Raw genomic sequence first — 27,599 nt, 5'->3', positions numbered from 1 at the left:
TAAAAACTGACCACTGCATGTGTCATGGTACACCCTTGGATTATGTTCTAAGTGTAATCTTGTGGTTTTGTATTCACAACGTGAGCGTGCATCACAGCGGCGTATTGTCAAACATGAGAGCGTGCTAAGATCCCCTCTTACTCGTGAGAAAAGAGGTGACGGAAACAGGAAAGTCAACAGGAAGTGGTTATCAGTAGAAGATTTTCTTTCCCCTGTGCGGAAAGATTGACCTGTATTTTCTTACTCCTTCTCCTAAACTTTGTTCCTTATCTGTGGTTGTGGCTATTTTACAAGATGCACATTCAATTTTAACGTAAAGATCCAGTGTGTAAGATTTAGGTGAAAGGGAACTATTGGCAGAAATCTAATGTAGAATAATCCTCATAATGTTTTCACTAGTTCGTTTCATCTAAATTCTATGAATTGTAGTTTTCTTTACCCCAGAAAAGGCGCATTATATTTAAATACTTATATATATTTACATCGAGGGGTCCTCTCTATGGAGGCCGCCATGTTTTTTACATTAGTCCAGACTGGACAAACTAAACACCTTTTGAGTCTTTATGACCTTATCTTTCCTTTCCTTATTTTACCTTACCTGTCTTTTCCTTTTCTTTCCTTACCTTCCCTTTCCTTTCCTTTCCTTTCCTTTCCTCTCCTTTCTTTACCTTACCTTTCCTTTCTTTTACTTTCTTCTCCTTTTCTTTATCTCACCCAGTTTGTCTTCTTCTATTACATTTCATCTTAATTTTCTTCACTCTGAGCCCAAGCTTCATATCCATTCAAATAAACTAAATTTATGTTCAACTCATAATTGACCATTAGGGGGAGCGAAAGACAATAATCCATAGACTGTATATAGAGTAATAAACTCATGTTGTTTCTCACTGTGAATGTGACCACTCAATAATGCTTCCTGGCCCCAGCCGGGGCCTTTAAGCTCCGCAGACCACATATGTTCTCGGCGTTGTGATTTTCTTTCGTCATAATGAGAGGTCACACCACGATGACATTCTCCTAATTGGCTGAAGAGTGGCTACACACAGAGAGCTCCTGAGGGGTCAATTCATCCCCTCATCATCATTTAGCTTTCTTCCGCCCTTCCTGGGCTTAAACTGTATTAGCTGTTGATGAATTGCTGCTGGTCTGACTTACAGTAATTAGGCAGAATAAAAGGTCCTGCTCATTTCTATGCACTTGCAGGTGACAATAAAATGTAATAGTCCTCAATTACATGTTTCACATGTTGTTTTACTCCAATGCTAAACACGTTAAATGTGCATGTCTGGAACAGTTCAATCACCACTAATGATCACTAAAAACCAGGAGAGTGCATCTGTAAAATGTGACTGATATCCAGCACTGTCTATATCTTCGGAGAGTATTGATATAACCTGTCTGAGTGGAAAGGGTCTGAATCTGGATGTAGTTTTGTTGCACGATAAGGCCGAGCTTGCACCTCTCTCTGCTCAGTGTTGCCTGTTTGTGCTTTGGGATGTTTAGCTTTAGCCATGTTGCTCACATCACCAGCCCCCACACAGAGCTTTCATCTGAACCTACATCAAAGTGAATGTGGCGAGAACAGGATGTCCTCTGCCCTTTACCTCCAGATACCCTCGGGCCTGCTTTCTTTGATATCACTGTTTTCATTTGGCCCCACTCATTTACAGCAATTACTCTTGATTCACCGTGTATGACTTTACCAACATGTTATTTTGTCTCGTAGCACAAAAGTGCAAATGCAGGTGAGGAGACATTCATAAGATGCTCATGGACTCAGTATAAACAAATGTTTTTTAATGATAAAAATAAAGCTTGAATAAGTCCATTTTTTTATCTTACCTTCTGCCCTTAATCTTAATTTCCCAGGTATCCATTCCAAACACCGGTACAGCCTGTATGCGTGGGGTGCTGGAGTTTCTGTACTGTGGTCATCTGACGCCCTGTCCTGGACTAGAGCCCATGGAACTGATTGTTCTGGCCAACCGCCTCTGTTTGCCACGCCTTGTTGCCCTCACAGGTAACTACACTTTCTCTTTGATATTTTACAACGATTTTACCACCTATTTCCTTGAATATCGTGTACTGACAGTATGTGGCAGAATGTGGTTTTGACCATGTTTGATCTGTGCACAAATCATCTTTTATCCATGACTCCATCAGAAAAAATATTAAAGAGTAAATCACATTGCCAGAAAACTTGATACTTGGAGATTAAAACGTAGGCCCTGATCAGTGTTGTAAGCAAACAGCCGAATTGATGTAAACGTGTACATTCTGTGGGTCTTCAGAGCAGCACGCTGTGGATGAGCTCCTCCAGTTGGCGGTGAAGGGAGTTGACGTTGATGGACAGGTGTTGGCTTACCTCGAGCTTGCACAGGTCTGTTCCTGTTACACTATCACTGTTCTTTAAATAGCTTAATAATAATTGATTCGTAAATTAAAAATGATGTAGTCTGTTATTCTGTTTAACCTTTTTACTTTAATCTCGCCTCACTTTTACAACTGCAATGACTCCTAATGACTCCTCTGTTTTTCCTTTTGCAGTTCCACAATGCCAAGCAGCTCTCAGCTTGGTGTCTCCATCACATCTGCACTAATTATAACAGCATCTGCCGCAAGTTTCCCAAAGACATGAAGGCGATGTCTCCAGGTACAGAAGCCTCTATTTACCTTGATCTGCCTTTTTTACATTCAGTTTTCCCCTCACAAGAACTTGGATGATTTTTTCTTTGGAGTGAACAAACACATATTTTTTCTCAAGCCCACCACCAAGGAATTGCAGCATGGCTTGTTCATAGAAAGCAGACATATGCCCCTCATGGGCCGTGTTAATAAGGAAGAACATTTTGCTCTTTCACCAGATACTTTAAAGGTTACATCAATTCTGATATTTCATGAAAGTGCATGTTTGTACACAGATTTTATCATCACAGTTCTAAAATCTTGTCATCCCTCATGGGTTTTCTGTGTAGAATAATCAGATTACTTTCAATAGATCCCATTCACCTGAATCTTACATACTGGACCTTTAATTCTTTCTTTCATCCTTTCCTTTATTGCATCATGCATGTCTGAAACTACACCTGAAACACGTGTCCTTTCATGCTCTGTAGAGAACCAGAAGCACTTTGAGAAGCAGCGCTGGCCTCCGGTGTGGTTCCTGAAGGAGGAGGACCGCTACCTGCGCTCTCAGAAAGAGCGTGAGCGTGAGGAGGAGATCCTGCGCAAGCAACACACCAAACGGGGCTGGTGTTTCTGGAGACACCCGTCCTCCTCTCCGCATGTCTCCTAAACGTCCTCCACTGACTTTTTCATCACACCCAGGAAAAACCAACCCCCCCCAAAAGCTTGAAGAGGAGTTTGACTCTGAACCCTCTATCTGTGGAGAAATGACTCTCAGTGCTACTCTGCCTGAATGTCAGCGTGTTTTGGGGGAATGTACGTGCCTCTTTATAACTGTGGGTGACTTCATGAGTGCATTTTGGTATGCTTGTGTGACCAGTGTGGACTCAGCTGAAGGGTTAGCACGTGTGCGAGTGTGTGTGTTTGAGTGATGCTTCCGAGTTGAGTGCTTCCCAGACGCCCTCCTGATCTTTGAGGGCCTGTGGCGTTGCAGTGCAGCCCCCTGTCCCCTCCACCAGAGCTCCTTCCCTCCACCAGCACTCACAGGGTCTCAGCCTCTGAGTGACTGGACTGGGAGCCAAGGGCTCTCTTATCTCTCTCAGTCTCCTCCCTTCACATTGACCTTAATGACTATTACACACTGACCATGGCGGCTCCTCTCAGGGAGCTTACCTCTGCCTTCACTTTTACGCAGACTGTTAGCTTGCACATACATACCCATGCCCAAGCCCCCCCCCCTGGGAGTAGTGCACACTACTCCCAGGAAGTGCTGAGGACTTCGATGACTGCCACTGCATCCGCAAAGATGAGACTGTTAATCCAGAGCCCAGATATGGGTGTAAGGGTAACTTTAAAACTGCGAGCAAAATAGGATGCTCCAATCAGGAGGCCAAATCATAACCGTTAACCTCCAGAGTCTAGTCCTGTTGTGGTCCCTGGCATTCATCCTCCACTCCGTGCACGTTCCACCTCCTCTTGCAAACCACACCTGCAACATAAGAAAACGTCAGCTCTCGGATTCACCAAAACTGCACCTCAGAGACATTCAAAGTGACCACTCTATAGCAATGATGGGGGGAGTAAAGAGGGCTAGCCTTACTGGATACCTCTACCACGGAGGAGTGATGGCTACAGTAATAAACAAATGCGCTTGTAACGTCCATGGCCACTAGGTTGCATTTGAGCACCTCAGCCAGCCTGCCTTTACACCCCTGCAACACTAGGGGCAGCACTGCTCAGGGCCCCCGGCACTAACCTGCACCCTAACAGAGTTTATGCTTACTTACCATTATTAGGATCATAAGTATAACTTCAGTCGTAAAGTGTTAGAGGAAAGTGGAAGCACATTCACAGTGTTATTGATGCATTTGAAAACTATACTTAACTTTTGGGTTTCACCTGATTCTGAATGCCAAAGCTGCGATTCTTTTAATCTCTCTCTTCCTCGTTTTCTTCATTTCTGCTTCCTTTATTAGCGGAGAAGGGGTGGAGGAGAGTTGAGGGCGTGGCTCGAAGGTGGAGGTGGTGGCGTTTGAATCCCTCCTCGTGGTAATGTTTGCTGGAGATTGCCTTCCATTCCTCTTGATGGAATTGAAAATGGTGCTCAAGACACAATAAGTCCACAAGAACACACAGACATACACATGATTTTTTTATGTTCACAGTTCAACAGTCTGTCTTGTTTTGTGTTTACCTGTGATGAATGTGCAGAGAATTGATAATGGTATTCGAATCTGACACGAGGATTCTTAAACTTTAAGTTCAAAATAGGTCAAAATAGATAATTGCTTGTAGAATGTGTAGATCTCTGCTTTTACACACAGTGGTTACAACTTTGTTCTGTCTTTTATCTTGTAAAAAATATGATCTGTTTTGCTTCCTTAACCTTAACCAGGAAAATAATGTTACTTTAGCTTGAATTTGCAATCGCGAGTGTTGTCTCAAACGACAGATTGATTTACAACTGCATATGAGAGCAAATCGTATTTTCTTGCTAAGGGTGTTAATTTCTTTGGGCTTTAGGACTGAATGTAAAAACCAGACTTTGAGTTGATGAGATTCTTTTAGCACGTTTGTTCTATTTGCAGGTTTGGTGCCCCTCAGCTTTACGCAGGTAACTAAGGCTGATAGATAAATTGTGCAAGACGTGTTCATGGCGTTCATGTGTTAAAGTCCTGAAATAGATGTGAGATGCGTTCTCATGAGACCAAAGTGAGAATTGAGGTGACTCTGCTGTGAAAAGAGTGAAAGTAGAGAATAAGTGCACAAGTCTCAGCAAGAATTACATGGAACCTACATTTTGGGTTTATTCCATGGATTTGATCTCATCCCAGGGCAGGATTATGGGAATTTAGAAATGATCACCTAAAGAGGAGGACGTTGGGGGGCAGTTTTTGGATGGACTTGCATGGCCTGCTTTTTTGTCGCCCCTAGAAAGGAGCGCTATTAGATTTGTCTTATTTGGTTGGATCTATGAAGCCTCTTCTCTCGGTCCATGTGCCTTTTAGTGACACAAAATTTAAAACCCTTTTTTTTTCTTATTTCAAACGTGCAGACAGGTTCTGCAGCTGCTGACTTGATGGATGCAGCAGACAATGGCTATAACTATAAAAAGGATTATGCCATATGGCTTTATGACTTCTCAGTTATGATCCATCTTGATTTTAGACCCAACAAAGGCATAGATTTGTTTTCACAGAAGACACGTTGACATGTGACAGTAGGAAAAACACAGGGGCACATAAGAAATGAATAACTGGGACTGTTGAATAGAACAGAGACATTTTAATGTGACACCTGCCCCTTCTCTACTGTGACAAGTCAAAATGTCGGCCCACTGCTCGCTGTATGCAGAAAAAATGGCCTTGAATCAGTCTGTTAGTAGAAAGCAGTAGGTTGGTGCAATCATTTGGCCTTAGATTAGTCTGCTCCTTCTAGTTTGGTGTCTGCATGTAGAAGGACTCACATGGTGTTTGGGATTCTCCACTGACCAGGTGATGGAGAGGCAGTGATCACAAAGAATCAGGTGTAACTTCTAAACCACTGATGATTCTGAGAAAGTAAAGCTTTTTTAAAATAAGCACTAGCTGGCCTGTGTGCTGGGAGGGTGAAGCCACTTTTTGGGATGTGGTTCATTTGCATGGTGGCCTAACATTGTCATTATAATGACACTTGGTGTTGGAATGCACTTTCTTTTCTTTCTTTTTTTGTACTGTACCTTCTCTGTGCTTAGCATGACTTGTTCCTTATGTATAGTTGTTTCTTTACCTGATGACTGTAGCACTATGTTTCCACTTGAGTCTTTCAAATTTTCCCACATTGAACCCCACGGTAGCCTTCTTCTCGCTATGTGGCTTTATGCACAAGTTAGTTTCAGCTCAGCTTAAGGTAGCATCACTAAATACACAACTTTAAAAGTGCTGGGACGACCACAGATGCTTAAAAACAAAAAACAAATGCAGACGTGCTGTTGTGCAGCGGTATAGCTGTCCTGTTTTGTAGTTAATACAATCAATCACACTTGTGATTTTAAAGATACTGGGTACAGGGTAAACACCTGAAAAAGCATTAAGAGCAAACTCTCAAATGAAATCAAGTATTACAAATGAAATCAAGTATTACCACACACATATTTTGAGAATATCCTGAATGGCTGAAAGCTGATTATACTGTTTTTAGTCTGCATGAAATGACAGAGGTATTAGGGAAAAGCATGATGCATGTTTCTGGTATTAGCTGGGTTTCTGTATATACAGCAGAGTTTCTCAACCTTGGGGTTCTGACCTCATTTGGGGTCACTTGATATGCTCACGGGGTCAAGTAATTAAAAAAGGTTAAGAAACCCTGACTCACAGAAAGGAAAAGAAATGCAGATTTAAACTGTATAAGCTTTATTCCACAATATTTGCTCCACATTGATATTCTTCTATCTCATCGCATCCTTTTTATGCCACTACTTTAGGTGGCGCTCTTTTTTCCTCCTTCCAGGCCTGATCTTCCTTTTCTTTTGGTCTTTTCTGCTGTGCCTTCAGTGAAATCTCACTCTTTGGGCTGCGTGCAGGCTGATGTTACTTTGACCTGCAGCCTACTGAGCACAGAACTAAGAGCGGGCAGCTTTCTTTAATGTACAGTATCTTAAAGCTCGTGTAGATTAGATTCCTTCAATAGTTTTGATGCTGAAAGCAGTTACTGGCTATTAGGGACATAGTGATAACATCCATCCAAGATATGGAGCTTGACAAGTTCAGTCTGTAATATATCGCCGGTTCTAAAGCTACGCAACTTAAATTACATATGACCAAGAAACCCAGTGAACCAGCAATTTTAAAACAATGTATTCGCACTCTTTTCCGGTGCCTGCACTTTCTATTATGTAGCCTAATACTACTTTTTTGATAAGTATGCCAATTCTTTATATTTACCACTTTTCTTGATCAGAAGTTAAAAATATCTTTTCCACTTTCTCATGATCTCTTTCTCTCTTAAGCCAAATTCACCAGTGTACCCTATTGCTTCCACTATTTAGCTGCATTCTAATATGCTGCATAAAGTCAGTGTATTTCTATTTGAGGAACAGCATCTGTGAAGTACCAGTTGGATTAAAGGCAGATATTAGCTGGGACAACTACGTATATTATGCTTTAATGAAGATAGTTGTCCAGTACAGTGTTGTAAATGTTAAACGAGTCCCGGCTGGATTTAACCTCTCACCTTATAACTGCTCACTGCACTGTATGTATTTACTAAGCTGGTGTATACATAGGATCTTATGCAGGGAGAGGCCCAGGACATGGGGAGTGTTTCTATAGACAGACGTGGTGAATTAACCCCTGGTCTATACTGTAATGTTGAAGTGGGTCTTTCATACTGTATAGTATTGTTATGCACTTTTTTTTTTCCATTGGCTCATATGAGTTTAATATTAATATTTACTGCTCACGTTAATTATTGTGTGTTAATTATAATACAAGGCAAGAGAGAGAGAGAGAGAGCACACCACACTCACACAACTATTAAGGGCTTTCAAGAAAATATACAACAATCAGAATGTTTTGCTGCTCCGCTGTTGCAAAAAATGTTTTGAAACTAAAATTTTTTAATATTTTTGAACCACTGTGATTTGTACAAACTTTCAAAAGGAAAGAAAAGTTTTTTCTTTTTTTGCCATTTCAGTATTTTGATGTTTGACATGGATTTTATTAAAACTGTTAATCTTTGAACTTGTCTCAAATCTGTTATTGTGTGTTATGTGTGACTGTGTTATTTGTTCCACTTACTGTTACTCAGTTTAAAAATACACTGTCAGACAATGTAGATCTCTAAAAGAGGAAGAAGGATGTAGCTCCATCTGTCATCTAAGCTGGTAAAAAGCAAGAATAGATAGTGAGTCAACACTTTACAGACAAAATTCTAGTTACCAATAGACGATGTAGCACTATAATTGAAAACATGGGAAGTGCTTAATGGTAAAAACTGCTAAATACAAAAATGGGTGATACCAAAATAGACCTGGAAAGATAAGACACCATGGTTTTAGCTGCCTGGTGAAAAAACCTTTAACATCTAGATGCATATTACAATTCTATTCAATTAATTTTCTATTGATTTATTCTATTCAGGCATCTTATTATGGATTACCTCATCCTGTACTCACCAGCAACATAGAATCTGATTGTATTATTATGCATATTGGTTTTGGGTTGACAGCTGAAACAATGACATGTTACTCAGTTTATATTATTAAAGAAAAATCTATACTGTGCATAAATACTCTCACTGATGATGGACTCACTATGGTTGGTTTGCCTCAGTTTTTGTTCCACAGGGTGAATGCAAAACTCTCACACTTTGTTCATTTGATGCAGCTGTGCCACCTAGTGGACAAAACACAACTTTACTGTGTGAAACATAAATTAAACTTGCTATTGTATTCTAATGCTGACACAGCTTTATGCCTTAGATGTGCCATGTGGCTCTTTTTTTAATTTGAATTACAGCATTTGCGGCACCACTTTCTTTGTTCCCATGATGTAAAATAAACTGAACAAAACATGTATCATGCATAACAGTGTTTGGCCATGCGGGATCATAGATATTTACTGTTTCAGGGCCACAAAGCAACACCACGTTTTTTCCTCTTTATCCCTCACTGTGCATGATTAAAATTCCAATGAAACTCAAAGCTCAAACATTCTCACAGCTTTCACCAAACACAGCTATCTCGTTAAATCTAATAATAGAAGCTATCCCCTGTGTTTGCCCTCTTACAAACATATATCCTTGTATATGTCTTTTTATGTTTCCTCATAAGCAAGGAGGAATAGATTGAGTAAGATCCCTGAACACATGCATCATCCAGATCAACACGCCGTGAGCTGAGACTTTAAATAGAGTGAGTCTGGTGAGGGATCACAGAAAGCCACAGATGTATGGGAAGTGTTGCCATGGTGATGGTTAGTGATGTGGCAGATGATGGGTAACTTTCTGAAAGTGACGAAGGAAGGTTGTGGTTGCGGGCAGTGGGATATTTACATTCATACGCCTTATTGACGTGTGTGTGTGTCTCCACTAGTGTACAATTAAAGTTGCCTACCATCAAACTCATAGTTCACAAGTTTTGCTTTCATTCTCTAGTATATTCACTCGTGTGCGATGGTAGCAGTGACCTACAGCATCTTCCATGGTCACAAGCTTTGGGTCTGAACACTGATTACAGACCTTTATGCTGCGTCAGCTGTTTGATCCGTGGGCTGCGTTTCGTGTTTCTCACCGACCTTGCCTCTGCGCTCGCACCGCAGCCTCGTAGAACACAACTTGAGTCACACACACGTGCTGACATCACCACATCTGGCTCTCATTTCCCAGGGTTCCCTCGGGAGCAGATAAGAGGGTCTGAATATGAGACCAAACACTGAAACACTGTCCAACAGTTGGTACAATGTGAATGTGTCTGGGCTCCTTATGGACCAAGGAGACGCATGCTTATGATTTCACTGCTTCAAACAACAACACACACACACACACACACACACACAGACAAGAGGGCACATGCCATGGTTATTTTATAATGAAGTGGAGCAACTAGAAATACAAAGGAGGTGCACTGGTTGAGGAGTGACAGCACATTCCTCTGTGTGCTTCACCCTCCTCCAAGCTTGTCTCATCTACATGTTGTTGGTCCAGACCTCCCCAAGGCCTGTTCCATAAACAAAACTGTCTGCCCCCCATACACACACACACATACACACACACACATACACACACACACACACAACTTTAAATCAGGGCCTGTCAGAGCAAAGTTTATGAATACTCTATTATCCTGACACTGTGGTCTAATTTAAGGGCTACTTTGTGTAGGAAAGCAGACGAGGAGCTCCTTTTTTTAAAACAAAGATTTGTGGCCTCTTTTTATTTCTGCATTACTCTGCTGTTTGTTTATGTCAAGCATTAAGTCACAGGAGCAAGGCAGCCCCCAAACCAAGAGGAGATCCAACAATCTTTAAGCAATAACTACCAAAGTGAGGAGAAAAAGCTGTGTTCATTTGGAAAAATGTTTTTCAGTGCTCCTGTTTGTGTTTACAAATGTGAAACCACAGCACAGGCAGGCACACGGACTCACACCAGCCCGAGGCTGAAGTGAAAGATATCTCAGGGTTGTTGTGAAGCTGCATATTTGAGCAGTGACCTCACCTGGAAGCCTGGTGAGAAAGATTTACTGTGTGTTGACCTCTTTCTCTCTCACACACACACGCAGAGAGACTCAGAGAAATGGGATGTTTGACCATGACATGCACATGTGCCCTCTCTTTGTTTTGTTTCTCTGTTGGCTCCAGCTGTTGGTATGTTTGTGGGTCCTTCTGTCTGTTGAATGTTTGTATGCTGCTGGCGAATTTCCCAATGAGTCGTATCATCACCACGAGAGAGCCTCCCCAGCATCTGCCTCATTTTTAACCTCCAGGAATAACATCACTCCTCCAGGATCCACGCTAAGTATTACAATGACAGGAGGAGGAAGCAGTGGTGTCGTCAAGCTGCTACACACAGGATTGAAAATGGACTTAAGTGATTTACTTAGTTGTGCTTGTGTTCAGCCCATGTGAACTTATAAGACACTGAAGACACAGTTTATAGAATCTTAGATAAAATGCTACATTGCAAACATGGAGTTTTGTCTTCTGTTTCAAGCTTAACCCATAAAATCTGCTGCAAATCTTTACTAACAGGGTTCTGTCTTAATCTGTGTTTGTTCGTCTGTTAGTCAGCAGAATGACACAAAAAGTACTTTACAGATTTTCACAAAACTTAGAGGAAGGATGTGGTGCAGATCAGGAAGGATATCATTATATTTTGGTGCGAATCGAGATCACGGGGCGGAGCCGGGATTCTTTTTCACTGTCTTTAAGATAGTGAGAAAGGTTTTTCATCTTGTTTGATGATTTCTTGTAGAAGCTCTTGTATCTTGATGAAAAAAATAAAATTGGTGCAGAAGCAAATAAAAATTTAGCTAAGATCTAGCTAATTTAAATGTGGATTCATTTGGGGACTTTTGGCCGTTGGTGGAGGTATGTGCTCTCTGAGTGCCATTCTGGTTTTTTGTTAAGTCATCTACTTGGACAAAAAACAGGAATGAAGGTCAGTCTGAGTCTTACAATCGTCTTACAATTCAACTTCAATCGTCCCAAAATCAAATGGCACCTTCAAAGGTTGGACACATTCCAGCAGCTCATAGTGTAAAACTGTAAATTCACCAGACACTGGGATAACGCCATGGGAAGGCTATATTTATGGCTACTCAAGCCGAAGATTACAACCATTGCAACCGTTCATAGACTCGTGAAATATGCCAGCACATACCCACACCTAATGATGCACAGTAGGTCCTGGCCTCTAAGAGAGGAGCAGTGAGAGCATGTTATTAGTGAAGTGTAAGGACAGAGGATAACGATCAAGGTTTGACCCTTGAACTCAAACTGACCTTTTAACACAGCCCATCAGGTCTCGACACATAAAACCGTCACGCAAGCCTTGATTTCCCCCAAGAAAACAAGATTTGTACAAATCCACGTCAACAAGGAAGTGGTTTGTTACGAGGAGGACGTTTATTTTGTCAAATCAGAGGGTTTTGCTTTGTATGTTGTATGTGATGCCACACGTCACTAAAACATGGAACACACCAGGACCCCAATGACTCCTTGGAGTCAAAGAGACATGTTGATGAATGGACTCTGAATTTAAGAGTGCTCCGAGAGGATGTTGACTGTGACCGGACCACTCAACACTCTGTCACCCACACTCTCTTAGATTAGTCTTTGGCAGGAAGGCAGGAAGCAGAACAATTAGAGAAGTAAATGAAGAGAACATTCCCATTAACCCCCCCATACACACACACACACACACACAGATCTAAAATCCCCACTGGACATACAATCATCCCCACATTTAGACCCCATCTCCAACAAACTGCCGCCGCACCCCAGCAGAGGAAATGCCAAAGTCCTCTGAAGTGGAGCATAACAGCTCTGCAGTTCACATTCACAAGGAGTGGAGCTGAGAGGCTGGGAGGGCAGGAGAGCCTCTAATAGCAGGAAGTTGTATGAATAATAGCGGCATGAGGATGTCATGGCCCCCTGTCCCTGTGGCATGCAAGCTGGGGGCCAGAACAACATCAGACTCTGTGCTTCATGCTTTTCTTACACAAATGATGCAACATGTTTCTCACCACTTACAGTCAGGGTTGACCACATGTGGATATTTTGGGGAGAAGTTAATTCCTTTCCAAGCAAGAAGTGTTTGTGTCACTGTTTTTACTGCCAACTGTAGAATGACACTTAGAGCACATACCTCCACCAAGGTCCAACAGTCCCCTTACATTCAATCAAGCTGTCTCACGTTCATCTCAGTTCCCTAAACATGCCTGACCTCTTTCATCAAGATCCATGAATTCATCTAATTGTTTTAAAAATTGTCCTATTTTAAAATGGTAAATAAAGCAAATAAAGATTCATGGATCCGCACCAAAATATTCCCTGACTCATAAAGCATCTCCTTCCACCAAGTTTGATGGAAATCCGTCGAATTGGTTACAAACCAACCAACATACAAACAGATGGTGTGAAAATATAACCTCCTTGATGGCGTTTTTTAACTCACTTCCTGTTTTTATTTTGTTTGCCCCTCACTCTGTTCATGAACTCCAGCTTCACTTCCTACCATGGTTCAGTTTCCTTCCACTGCACTCACCTCACCTGCACCTCATCACCCAACCAGTGTATACACCTGCAACACCTCCGGCTAGATTGTCTCTGTCCTTCGTATCCAGCTCATGACCATCGCCTGTTTTTGTGTCTGGGAATATATGCCATGTAAGTTTAGCTTCGCTTTGTTTATTTGGCTTTACTTGTTTGGATTTTGGGATTTTTTTCCAGTGGACTCCTTGTAACCTTTGCATCTCTAACTACCTTCCTGTGTATGACCTCTGCCTGCATTAATTCTGAGACTACTGATCAGAATCTATGACATTTGTCTGATTCCTGCAAGTGAGTCTCTGTTATTTTGGTCAAGCCATCACACTACTTTAAATTCTTTCAAAGAACATACCTCTGCCAAGGCCCAACAGTCCCCTTTAAATGAATCAAGCTGCACTAAATTTCACACACTCATAAACACCAGTTCACCAAATGTGTCTGATTTTTTTTTCTTCATCAGAATCCATTAATTATTCCCTGGAAAATCTAGCAATGTTAAAGAATGTGAAAACAGTTTCTGTGTAATCTTGCTGAGAAACAAACAAACAAAGAGGGGTGGAAGTAATTAGACATTTTTGAAAAACTAGATATCCTTTTTCCTTGCAATAGTTTTCGTTTCTCTTAATCCTCAAAGTGTTAAATAATGTAAAATACTGCTTTGTACTGAGAGCAAAGACTAATTACTCTGGCGTAATCCAAAACAGCTTCAACCCTGACAATAAGAAATGTATCCAAAGGCAATTATACAGAGATGAAGATGGAAACTCTTCAGGCTTCAGTGTGAGGGATTATTCTCATGTGATTGTGTCAGGTGACTGTTTCAATCCAGAATTCACCAAAGGATTACTCAGCTACAGTGAACTCTTTCCACACCTCTTAGGAGCATGGTATTTGGAAAAAATGATCTGAATTCAGATTTTTTTCTGCGCAGGGTCAAATCCAGCCTGAGCCTGGCACATGTGAAAATAAAAACCTGTGACTTTTATCCTTTACATCTGTCCTGGATTATCTGAGAGTGGCTGCTAAGTAAATTACAGAGCTCAGGAACATTCCCATAATCCAAGATCTTAAACCCCCACAAATACCAGTGCATGAGTGTGTGTGTGCATGTCTGGGGGGCAGTTTGTTCAGAGTTCACAGCCTGTGCATCAATGCATGGCAGTTTCTTGTGTGTGAGTGTGGTCAGTCTGAGTGTGTGTGTGTCACTGTTGGACAGCCATTGAACAGACCCCCAGCTGTTCTTCAACACTGAAACAGCCTCCCCTGCTCCCTCATTTCTGCAAAGCCTGTTTCGGACTCAGTTCCCATGAAATTGACCAGTCTTTGGCTGCCCAAACTGTAAATGGCTTCTCTGGAGTCTGCCAGGGGTCAGTGGGGCCAATTCAAAGACAAATAGAGACAAAAGAGAGACTGACAGCTCCAGATCCTGTCGCCCCTTTAAATCACATCTTTTCATATTCTGCATTCTTGTTTAAAAGAACCATTACAATTACATATATAAATAATATTATACAAAAGAATGAATTTTCTTAACTTGATCCTCTGCGATGATTACTAGGAGATGTGAAAAAAAACATGGATGCTGAGTCAAAATCCTCTAATTAAATTTGATGACATAGTAAGTCAAAATCATTTGGCACCTTGTCTCTTTTTCTTTACTCTTTGTGAATGTTCTTGACCGACTGCTGTGATATCTATCTATCTATCTATGCATGTATCTATCTATCTATAATAAGCCTCAGTTATGAGATTTTTTAGATCCTGGGTAATATTTTGGATCATTATATACCAAGTCATTATTTTGATCAAGTACGTTATTGTTGTGAGATACTAAGTCATCATTTTCAAGTCATTTTTTAAGTTAGATACAAAGACCTCCTTTTGAGGAAACAGCCTGAATCATTCTTTTTTAAAGATACTTAGACGTTGTTTTGAGACAAGCTTGTCGTTTGAGTTGTTAAGTTTTTAGTTGAGCCATTATTTGAGAAAGTTTCTCAAAACAAAATGTTATATTTTATTTTAACAAAGTGGCAGAAATGAGCTTCTGTGAATAACAGAACAATGAGGATGCATGAGACTTATTTTTATGACCTGCTGCTGCACGTGTTGCTTTAGTGGCTGCGTTGCACTTTTCTTCCGAGTCTCTCAGCAGCTTAGTGAAGTCATTACGCTTTCCACTCTCTCAACGGGAGGTGGGGCTTTTTGCTGAAAACTTATTCTACCCCGCTGCACAAAGAGCAGTGTGCAGCAGCAGTCGCAGTCTCCTCCACGCTGTGCGTAAAGACACGCAGCCAGCGCCTGCTTCTCAGATCGCTCCCGTTCGGACCTACAAAGCCCACACTGCATGAACCTGCACGCAGATCGCTGCAGGTTTCCTCTCGGCCGTGAAAGACCCTCGCTTTTGCCGGCTGTGGCTGTTTTTTTCCAGCAGATAGTCCGAGCCCGAACAACATCGGGACCCGTGAAGAGAGAAGCTGCGGGAGTGGTCTGGAAACTTTTGTCATGATGAGCACGCAAACGGTCAACCTTGATACCTACAGCCTGTCACTGCTCACGGCCAAGGAGGACATCCTCAACCCTCGCTCCTCCACCAACTGGTAACCCACATCCTGTAGTGCTCCTTAACAAATCTGCATCATCACAGACTCTGTAGTGTCCGCAACATGCCTGAACTATTGCATTTATGATTCTGCATCTCTTTAAAGTAGATTAGTAACTTTCATGGCGTGTTCGTGATTTTAATGTGGTTTCTACTGAACGAGCCTGAGCTGTTTACGCACAGCCACGGGTTCTGTTGCGTAAACCCAGGCTTGATTTTAATCAATCCAATGAGATATAGGGAGGTGACCAACACGCAGCCTGGCTTTATATACAATGACAAATGCATGCAAACGTCTTCTTCTTAATGGCACAGGAGTGTGTTGACCCTCCTCTCCTCCTCTTGGGGAGCTGATGTGAGTGCGCACGCCAGGCGGCTGGTGTGGCTCAGAGAGCAACACCTGGCCGGCGGCCCGCTCTCCTCACCCCGGGCACTGAGCTCCATGACTTTGCTGTTCTCCCCCTCAGGAGCTGCGAGGAGTCATTCTTTGTGCCGAGGATCATGTTTCTGCTGGTGTGCTGATCTCTGACAGGGGTTGTCTTTCAGGGAGAGACTCTTTAATTTGACAGACTGCCTGCATGACTACCATCAACCAATTATAGGCTACCAATCAACTAATGTTGAGCAGGGATGTGATCAATAAAGGTTATTTACGAACAAAATATTAAAGAGCTGCCACACAGGGTCTTTTAACAATATGATGAGATCAAAATGTTCACATCACTCGATATTGTAGTTTTGCTCCTGAGGGAAGGTTTTAGTTTTACATTTTTCTAAATGAGCAGAGAACAACAAACACTTTTAAACAAATCTGAGACAGATCAATGTGTTTAACCACAATGTGCTGACACAATGCACAATATCAATATATATTGAACTTCTATTATATTCCTGATTGATGAAAATTAAAGTGCGATGATTATTGATATTGTTTTATTGCCCAGCCCTATACTTCTACATTTCCACTATTAACAGATAGAAAGCAAAAATTTAATTTAATTTAACCCTGAGCACCTGAAACGTGTCTCGTTCTGTCTTTTTGACACACTATGACCTGACTGTCACTATGGTTTCCAATCCTTCCTATCCAAACAAACCCAGTCTGCCCTTCTCATCCCCTTTCTCCTCCTTTTATCCTGTGTGTGTGTGTGTGTGTGTGTGTGTGTGTGTGTGTGTGTGTGTGTGTGTGTGTGTGTGTGTGTGTGTGTGTGTGTGTGTGTGTGTGATTTTGTAATCTGCAGCTACAGATGCATGTTGTCACTAGTTATTCCAAAGTAGAACTGGAGACACACTTTCAATATCCACTCACTTCGAAGGTGAAGCTATAGTTCATAGAAGTAATGACAAGACCCCACCCCCCCACGTGTGGTCATGAGGAAGTAAATTAGTGATTCTGTTCATCTCTGTTTCATCTCCCTCTCTCCCACACCGTTCTTCCTGCCCACCTTTCCTCCCTTCTTCTCATGACGCCATGCCGACTTGAGGAAATGAGAGTCAGGACGCCATGTGTTAAGCTCGACAAGCTGAAATATGATGTCAAGACTCAGGGTGGAAAGAAGTTCCCCTATTCCAGACAGAACACACTCATTTAGTTTCCACTCTTCCTTGCATTGGGAAAAAAATGTCTAAAAGTTTCCATGTTCAGTATCACTACGGAGCCTTTTGTCCCATGACAACACCTCCATACTCACAACTTCACTGATCCAGCAGTTTCTCATTGGACAGCGTTTCAGTGAACAACAGGATCTGGATTGTGCCTCTGCCAACCCACTACCTAAAATCCCTCTCTCACCCACACACGCACACATACACGCACACATGCACACACACACACATCCCAGCATTCATTGAGCCCACATTAGAAGGCTAAATACCTCTGTTGGGACTGAATAGAGGGGTGTAGGGGAACACGATGATGTCATGATTCCCACTCTCAGACCAGCGAGACAGAGACCGACCATGTGTGTGATCGTGCGTTAAAGGGATTTTATTTCCATGCATGGTGAGTTTGCATGAGAATATGTTTGTTGCTGGATGTGTGTATGCATCTAGCAAAGACCACTTAAGTGAGTCGGCGAACGTTGAGAAGTTTGAGAAGTTTGCTTTGGAGCTCGTGTTGTTGAGCGATCCCGCCCCCACTGCATGGCCTTGAGGTCCCTGCGTGTATTATCTAATGACCCTGTGTCCTGAATGGGAAGCAGACCCTTTGTGGGGGAGACTCTGAAGAAAAGAAGAGCAATTTCAATGCGTCCTTCATTCAGACCCCTCTGCTCAGCTCACAGCCTTGGAGGTCTCTCCTCAGTCTCCCAGACCACTGAGGAGAGGACTACAAAGTGTCTCGCTCGTAGGCTGGATCCTGCTCCGTCTGCATGTGTTTTGTGTTTCTGTGTGCTCTGACTTGTTAGTCAGAAAGAAAGAGAAACAGTTAGGATGCATGTTCCCAAGGACACTGTCCAATTCTCGGAGCAGGAAATACTTCTAATTCTTAGCAGCAGGAAATCATGATTCATGTCCAGTTTATACTAAAAATAAATGACTCAAATACACACTGTTGCTAATGTGTCCATGCATAAAGCTGCTACTGTATACTGACAGTTTTAGTTGTAGAGCAAATGTAAAAGAACACCTTGTTCCTGACAATTCACCCAACTGCCTCAGTGGTTTGTTCTGCACATTTTACACATTCGCAGCTCAGTCAGTGAGACAGTTTAAACAAGAGCAATTTTCCAAACCAGCACATATTCCCAGAGGTGTCTCCCTGCCAAATATCAAATAGATTGTAACAGCACCAACTCAGCCAAACATGTAAAAGAGAGAGGGGGAGAAATCAGCTCAGTAAAATGTTTACAGCATTGTCTGGCTAAGTAAATCAGAAGGGACGTCCTGCTGAGCCGTGGAACAGTTTGACCTCTTTTCATCAGTATTGGGTGTGGACTGCATTTAGACATCTGTGAGCCCTGGTGACTTTGAACACACCTTCATAGACGTTTCTTCTGAAGTCCACACTTTGATACTGTGCTTGTGTTTAGTCAGTATACAGACAGTGACGCATTGAGTAAATATCTGATTTCATTGTTTCAACAGTGTGATTCTGTTTAGATAAAGTATTTACAGTGCGATCCATCTTGTCCTCATTCATTCTGGGTTGAAAGACTAGTTCAAAAGATGGCGTATTAGGGCCACTTAAAAGAGAATAACAGATTTCTGAGAATAAGGTCACAATATTAGAATCTTAATTCTAGTTTGTTCAGAGGCGGGGGGTATCAGAAGATCGGCCTGTTGCCTGTGTTAAAATGAGGAATATGAAATATCTTAAGTTATATTTTAGTTTACTTAACATTTACTATGCTACTGTATTAGAACTGATTGACAGACACATACAACTGATTGTTCCTGTTTTATTGTTTTTTTAGTATCAGGTATTGCTTTATCAGGTAGAGACATTCCTCATTTATTTGAAAATGAAAACTTTACAAGAAGTTAAGGAGAACTTATTGCTACACAATGTAAAGCCTTTAGTGGTAATTCTTTATTTTAGCAGAAGTGTAGCTGGGTTCTGACATCATCTATTTTTAAGGCTTCCACTCTATTTCAGTAACACTTTTGTAAATGATGCTTGAGATCTTCCTCTTCTTCATTAAAACTTGGAATTTAACCTACTGAATTCATTACTTATGCAGATTTGGATAATTTGTTTTTATGTATACCTTTATTCATCTTATCATGTGGTTCTGGCAGTATGTCTGAACTTTAATTAATCTTACATTACAATAACACACAATCCTCTCCTCTCCAACCTCTCGTTGATGGTAAATGGAGGAACCTTTATTTCAGCTTTTTTGGAGCCTGTGGTGTTTGTGTTTCTGCTATTTGCCAAAACCTCCAGTGGCTCATGTATGATTAACAAAGGCCCAAAGAGCTCCTGTGTATAAAGTTACGTGCTGGATGGAATACACCTGTGGGGGAGAGGTGGCAACATGCAGGAGTGTGTGTGTGTGTGTGTGTGTGCGTGGATGAACATCACTGAGTGCCAGTGCTTGTGTTTGCTGTAGGTGTACAGTGTTTCTTAACTCCAAAGGGAGATTATGTGGAAGTGCAGTAAATCAGTCATCTTGTTAGTAGAGATAAACAGCCATTATCACCATGCTCTTATCAAAGTTACCCAGAGCCTGAACTTCCTAACACTGGTTCTGCTTTTTGTTCAATTCCTTAAATATGACTCACCTGTCCAAAAAAAGAGACCCAACAGTATTAATGCTGTAATGTAATCCTCATCTAGTTTGGTGTAAAGGTTGTTGCAGTTTTCCGCTTTGAAAGAAAACCCACTGATCACCTGACTCGTGACTTCCACAGAAGGAAAACAAGCCGTCTGGTTCGTTTCCTCCAGCCGGTCAGGATAAGGCTTCAGAGTCCACACACAGCGTTATTATAAGGCTGAGCGAGAGCAGGACGTTTGATCGATCCCTGATATAAATAGTCAGATACTGCATATGCGAAGTCAGAGGACAGTGACACTGAACCAGTGCCCAGACCAACACAGATTATTGTCTTTCTAGAGTTGTGAGGACATAATACATTGCCTAACCCCAAATGTACCCAAAACTGAACAATCTCAATAAAATGCCTAAGTGTGACCCTGACCTAAATCTAATTCTAAGCACTGAACTCCTGATATTTTCCTGAAATTATCCCGAGGTGTTCTACGTGAGAACGCAAATGTCCGAGTCAGTTGCCCAAGACATTCTCTGGAATCTTTCCTGCCAGCCTCCAGTAAACTGTCTGGCAACTGTCCAAATGAGCCAGTGTGAGGATACAGCAGGACAGTTCTGCTGAATTCACAGCAAGCAAGTGGGTGTGTTAATGACTTTTCTTCTGAGGGCTGACACCAGTGTGGATGTGGCGCAATCAAAAACTGTGCTTTTCGCAGTAGACGTTATATGATTCATCCTGCCTCCTGCATGCTCTGCCCCTCACCCCTCACCTGAGTGAAAAGGCGTTTTTCTTGTTGTGAACTCGTCTGACCCGGACAATCTCCTGCTGCGTTCGTGTCTGAAAATGCTTTTTGTTGTTGGAGTACAGCAGAACATAAGCAATACTTTGGGTTGAGTAGTATTTGGGCCATAGGAGTTCTCCTGGCGTGACATTAAGACAAATGTTAAGCATGCAATTGCCCCATCAGGACATAGTCATACTGCATTCTGGTTATATAAAGTTTATTTTTTTCCTAAAGCTTTTGCACAACACCAACGTGACCACAGCGCCATGTGGGTTGTGCCTCCTGCAAAACTACCCTCAGCCGAGTTTTCTTGTGTGAGCAAGTCTGTGGGTGGCATGTTGGAAGATAATGACAATAATGGCTGTTATAAGTATCTCTTATTGGTGAACTCAGAGAATGATTCAAGCAGTAATCAAACAACTGTTTACTATTCTTAAACACTATTTAGATTCAAGACAAACCTGTAAGATAATTGTGGGTCTGATGAAGAGAAGGTTGCACTTTATGTGTGTATGCTATTATGTGTGTGCGCCTCTGTATGATTTGGTTCCTTAGCATGGAAACTGTTGGGTGTAAGACCACAAATTGACACCGTGTTGAAGTGTGACTTGTCATTGCCCTATAGAAGGTTGGTAATGAATGTTTCATGACTTGGTGGCACCATAGTGCTGTTACGCTTCTTGGTGTCAGTTTTCTCTTGGAAACAAAATGACTTAAACAATATTAACTCAAAACAGTTAAGCCATTTGATCCAGCAGGTGTGGAATATGTGTTTCGTAGTGAAGTTTTATATTAAGGTTTTTGCAAACAATAAGCCTCAGAGTATTTTGTCAGTTGTCCTCACACCAAGCCTCTCGTCTCGCGTTTCTTTTTTTAATGCCTACAGTGGCGGACGAAACAAATACATTCTCGTTGTCCTTTGCAGCCCAAGATGAAGGCTGAGACCCTCTGCTGGGAAACTTTGGCCGTATCTTTATGAAATGTGATGATGAAAAGTGGAAGCAGAATGGAGGATATTGCTTGTTTAATCTAACTAATAGGCTTTGAGTGTAGCAGGCAGAGTGGTGTTTCCAAGGGTGTGTCAGAAAGCTGTCTGAAAACATCTGTATTTTAGTGTTTGTTCAAATATTGGCAAGAGGATGGAATATGGGGGATCCTGTGTGTCTGCAGGCTCTTTTAAGGCATATCTGAGCAACAATATATCACAGAAACAGATTCTTCAGTCAGAGCTGCTGAGTTTTCCAAATATATTATATGTGAATCCAAGTTTTGGGCACTCAAGTACATTAAAACTCATATTCTAGTATTGCAGATGTGAGAGTGGCCTTCCTGTCTTAACATTGTTGCCATGCGTGGAAGTCCTGAAGCAGATGGTGAGGCAGCTCTCTGGTGCTGCATCCACAAGCTTACTCTCACACAGCTGACTCATTGCTAAAGAATGAAGAGACACATTATGCTATTTCAGTTTTTTCCCTTTTCCCTCCAGTGTGTTTATAGGTTTTTTTGTGAATGTAAAGGTTCTGCAAATTTTACTTATAAACGTCTGTAAACTTATTCAACTCCAATACCTCTACAATTTGTGGAGGGGGGCCTTAAAGAGATGCTTAAATCAAGCATTTCAGGCAGATGCTGAAAAGAGGGGCCACAGCAATGGACATTCTGAGGAAAGTGATGTGTTTTCTGAACATTGGAGCATGTAAAGTCATAACCTTAATCAAAATAATGAGCGTGATACGTCTCCTTTAACTCATATGCATGATGATCTTAGAAATGGGATAAAATCTTGTTATTGGAGAGGTGACAGTTGTGTTGCTTCAGCTTATTTGCAGAAATAAACTCAATGTATGTAAAATGAACAAGTATTGTGAATCTAACATCTCATCATGTTGTGACACATTTATTCGGTGAGCGTGCCAAGCAGAGCGTCAGCCACAAATCTGCGGTCAGACAATAACAAATAGTTTTGCCTTTAATTACAGTTAGGAGATGATCAGAGACTATCAGATATCTGCTTCAGAGACACGACACTGGACCAATTCAATAAGGATGCCCCCTTTCTCATTCCCACAGCTGTCCCGACAATATGCGGTATCATCAGCTGTGTTTGCCAAGTTGTTTAAGCAGATGCTCCCACTTCACCATGGCTACCAAGTGCACCACTTAAAATCATGACATTTTTAAGGTTAACTATTATCATCTTGCTGCACAGTCACACTTGTTATTGGGCTGTAACCTCCACTTTCCTTTCTCCTGTCTTGTTTGCTCACTTTCAGGTGGCAGGATTGGGTTGTGGGTAGCTGAGGGGAGTCGGGGGGCCTCTGTTGTCCTGGCGACCCTGGGAAAGCTAGGTTGTTTGTTAAGAGCAACTGAATGGGACGTAGGGAGATGAGTGGAGAAGCACTGATGAGGCTGGGAAAGGGTTGCAAATGAATGGGGATGAGGACACTCTGTAAGAAATATCGAGGGATAAGGAGATGAGAAAGGACAACACGTGAGAGGAAAGAGAAAAAAATTGAAGAGAATGAAGAGAAGTTCAGCGGGGGGGGGTCGTGGTGAGAGGTTTGTTGGAGAGAGAAGCAGAAAATGATTGAAGATGGAGAAAAAGGAAGATTGGGGGACAGGTGACTGGGTGAAGAGGAACGAGAAAAGGATCAAAGCATCAAGAGAAGATGGGCCAAATGGGGTATAAGTGGATATATGATACTTGAGAGTTTGCTTTGTTTAACTAAAGGAAATGGTTGAAGATAAGATGCCATCTTGTGTTTAATCATCATAAGATATGTGTGTGTGTGTGTGTGTGTGTGTATGTGTGTGTGTGTGTGTGTGCGTGCGTGCGTGCGCACGCATGTGCGTGTGCCAGTGCGGGACAGCGTATGCAGGAAATGCCAGAGTGATCCCAGTGGACAGCGATTTTAGGAGGTTTATCATTCCTCATTCCTCTCCTCTGAACAATCCATAAACCTTCCTGTAAGAGTCATAACAATTTACCCCATAGAGACATGACAGTTAGTGTGTAATACCTCCACCAGGGAACTTCCCCCAATAACCACATATTCTTCTGCCCCCTTGGAAACCTCCTATATACTCTCCACTCTTTCCCATTGTGTGCCATTGTTAAATGTCCCTCTTAGCCTGCCCATTTGGTATCTACATCCCCTGGTGCTTTTCATCATTTCACCCAGTATGAACTCTTATCTTTGAGTGGCTTTAATACCTTCCTCTGGTGCACCCTCTCCATGTGCCCCCCCAACACACAAAACGCCCCCATCTTCTATTAAACTGTGCTTATCACGCCTGTTTTTGCCCTAAGCCCTTTAGCCTTTTTCTTCACCAGTGTGAGAACTGAACCATGTGACATTTCCACACAAGTGTCAGTTTTAAATGCTTTCAGTCATAAAACAAAATCTTTTATGCAAATTCTCTGTGATTAATGTGCACAGGTCTCATTATTTAACAGTAAATGAACAGTGTGGGATCTTCTAGATGAGTTTCACAGTGAATTGACTGAGTTGTACCTTGAAGTACAAATATACCTGCATCCTCTCTGTTATCAGCTTTGACATCCAGCATGTTACACACACACACACACACACACACACACACACACACACACACACACACACTCACACTAGAATAGGTCTAGACAGCTTCCTCCCACTGAAATATGTCACAAAGCTTTAAGAGGAATGAGACCACGTTACTGTGGATCTCTAAAACAGTAAAGCTGGGCTCAGACTACAGGAATTTCAGGCCGATTTAGAGAATCTGAGGAGAAATCTGGTCTGGAGCCTTGGTTGGTGCTGATGTTCGGCCCAGACTGTCTGGTAGTGTGAGGGTTTGCAGAGACATTCATATCAATGTATTGATTCGGGATGATTACATCAGTACTCTCGGAGAAGAACCACAGCAGCCAATGAGGCCTGAGCAGCTGAGCGTGGTGCAGGAGATATATATATAATATATATATATATATATATATATTATGTATGTATATATGTGTATGCAGCCAACGTCATCTAGCATGCTGTTCATTGATATTATAACCGATACTGAGTCTCTGACCATTTTCTTATCCAGACTTTCATTTATAAGGATACATTCATATTTTGGCTCTGTTTCTGCTTTAATCCTCCTCCATACCAACATACCTCAAAATGCAGAACACTCCCCTGCACTGGACATGTGGGTTTAAATTGGAATTGCTCGAATAATAGTTTCCCTCCTTGGCATGTAAGCAGTTGTATCATTATAAAATACACAGTTTTACTGCACAACAGCTGTTGGCAAAAACAACAGTGTCAAAAATGCTTGTCATTGATGATTAATATGTTTCTTTCTGCACTTGTAAACAAGGCTGCCAGTAGTTTTCTTCTGAAAGGGGGTAAATAAATTCTCACCAACAAAGACTCATTCTCGTCTTTATTGATAGTTAAGATTATATTACCCAAACAGAAGTGTGTTAGCTTTAGTCTATGTGCAGCTCTGCTTACACGCTGGCTAATGTTATCTGTGGATTAACTCGTGGCTGTAACACGAGACCAACTGTTGTCCATGTTGTCTACAACCCCTGCCTGACATTTAATCACCTGACAACGTGGTGTCCACTTCGGTGTCAGCCCCCAAGACTAAACGCTTTATGATGTGTTTTGTCTGTGTTTGATGTAGGTGGGTTGTTTCAGGACATTTTGACTTGATCAGCTATAAAGCAGCAACACACTTGTTGATTCTCTTTGTCCGTCCCCCGCTCTTTTCCATCTGCCTCAGCACAGAGAAGGCTGTTTTCTCTCACTGGGCCTTGGCAGTGATTTAATTACTTATTTGTTTAGTTTCTCATATTCTAAACTTCTCTGGCTCTGTGTTTTGCTGAGAAAATGCATTTTCCTCCCTCGCCTCCTCCTATCAACATTCCATCCTGTCTCTCCCTCTGCCCCTCACCACCTTACCCCCCACTGACTGATGTTGTTCATGCTCAGTTTGTTTCATTTTCTAAAATCAGTTTTCATTACATTTGATTTAGCTACACTCTTTAATAATGTTGCTCTCTATCGCCTCTGTCATTTCTCCCAACTATTTATCGTCTCTCCAACTCGAATAGCTTCAGCGGCTTGTAATAGTCTCCAGGGGAGTCTGGTGTGTCCTCCACCCAGCCGAATAGTATACTGATCAGTCAGTGTTAGTCAGAGGGTGGATTTGGACAAGTACTCCCATGGGTCAACTGCTGTTAGAGTTAAACATGATTTATCCTCTGTATGCCCATTACTCCACTATAAAAGCAAAAGAGTATTTTCTATGGTGACTAAGCACAGTTAACAGTTAACTTGTCCCAGTCAATGTGTTGATGAAGTAACTGACCATCATTGGCGTCTCACTCATTTTTACATGAATAGCCAAAGACAACAGAAGAGAGGACACAGCACCTAATAAAATAAACATAAGGCTGTGACTTTGGACTAACATGTGATCACATTTCCACCCTAGCATGTTTCAACATCCTGCAGACTGTCAATGTTTTCAAGTATCTGAGGCATCTTAAGCTAGCAGTGGTTTTTGCATTACTTTTGCTGTGGAGCCCTGTGATTTTACTTGTGTGTGGTTTACTACTGAGACAGCTCGGCTATTTAGAAAATAGAAATAAATAAGTAGTAGTTAAGGTTTTCAACAGTTTCTGTTTGTTGCCACTATAAGATGTCTGTATTAGTCATGAGTAGATCAAGTTCGTCTGATTTCATTGAAGCGTAGTGGAAAATCAAGACTGTTTATTCTTCATCATCTGCAGTAATAGAACTATAATTTATGAACGTGAAAGGTCAACTGAACCAAGCTCTGTGAGGGTGTGTGTGTGTCCAGTGGCAGTCTGTTTGGCCTCTGTTAATGCTGTTGATTGGAACTTGGCACAGTTTGGTTATTGGATCAAGGTTTCTGGGTTAGGCACTACCATCACTTAATAACACAAATGAAGACTGCCAGTGGTTTATATTTGGCCTTTCACAGAGATAACTTTACTTCTACTAAGAAGAATAGAACGGACACAATGCTTGTTTTTATGCCTTTGTGCATCAGCCAGGGGCCGAACTTATTTTGTTGTTGGGTTTTTTTCTTCATTGCAAAACAAGTTTTTGGCAACACCTTAGAAACTTCTTGAGGGAATTTATTCAAATTTGATGCAAACATTCACTTTGCTGTTTGACCACTAAAACATAATCAAGTCATCTGTGAGTCGAAGTCACTGTGACCTCACAGAACTCTTTTTTTCCCTTAATGAATGTGCTATCTTAAGAATGCCTTGACAGGATCCTTTCAAATTTGGCACAAATGTTCACTTAGATTCACAGATTAACCGATTGGATGCCCAAAGCTCAAGGTCACGTTGACCTCACATGAACATGATATCTCAAGTCTGTCTTTTGGTAATTTCTACAAATTATGACCAGTTGTCACTCGGCATCAATGATAAACTGCTTCGATTTCAAGGTCAAAGGTAAAGGTCACAGTCACCTCACACGACTCTGGAATAACATGTATGTTATGATTGAAATTGTACTGGTTGGCGGAGGCATACAACCTCTATGTGGTATTTTTAGTTTTAGTAACAATGGATCACAATGTTTTTATGCAGTATATCCTTTTCTTA

General features: G+C 41.7%; 2 protein-coding genes across 5 annotated transcripts in view; both read left to right on the top strand.

Annotated features, from left to right (window-relative positions):
- rhobtb4 (Rho related BTB domain containing 4) overlaps positions 1-8,345 on the top strand; it is a 39,813-nt gene extending 31,468 nt beyond the window's left edge. For all 3 annotated transcript variants that reach the window (XM_020093920.2, XM_069523905.1, XM_069523906.1), the window contains exons 8-11: positions 1,870-2,020; positions 2,292-2,380; positions 2,548-2,653; positions 3,117-8,345. In XM_020093920.2, the coding sequence (XP_019949479.1) occupies positions 1,870-2,020; positions 2,292-2,380; positions 2,548-2,653; positions 3,117-3,295 (525 nt within the window). In that variant the 3' untranslated portion in view covers positions 3,296-8,345. The remainder of the gene's footprint in view (positions 1-1,869; positions 2,021-2,291; positions 2,381-2,547; positions 2,654-3,116) is intronic.
- Positions 8,346-13,397: 5,052 nt separating this feature from the next.
- Positions 13,398-27,599, top strand: part of LOC109633887 (drebrin) — a 34,115-nt gene continuing 19,913 nt past the window's right edge. Inside the window, exon 1 of one of the 2 annotated variants that reach the window (XM_069523904.1) lies at positions 13,398-13,490. In XM_069523904.1, the coding sequence (XP_069380005.1) occupies positions 13,489-13,490 (2 nt within the window). In that variant the 5' untranslated portion in view covers positions 13,398-13,488. Of the gene's footprint in view, positions 13,491-15,545; positions 15,971-27,599 lie in introns of those variants that run through there. The other variant, XM_069523903.1, reaches the window with a different exon arrangement.

Source organism: Paralichthys olivaceus, chromosome 4 (assembly GCF_024713975.1).
Source record: "Paralichthys olivaceus isolate ysfri-2021 chromosome 4, ASM2471397v2, whole genome shotgun sequence".
Taxonomy (NCBI): domain Eukaryota; kingdom Metazoa; phylum Chordata; class Actinopteri; order Pleuronectiformes; family Paralichthyidae; genus Paralichthys; species Paralichthys olivaceus.
The sequence above is the reverse complement of the archived record's forward strand: the minus strand, read 5'-3'. Positions and strand labels throughout refer to the sequence as shown.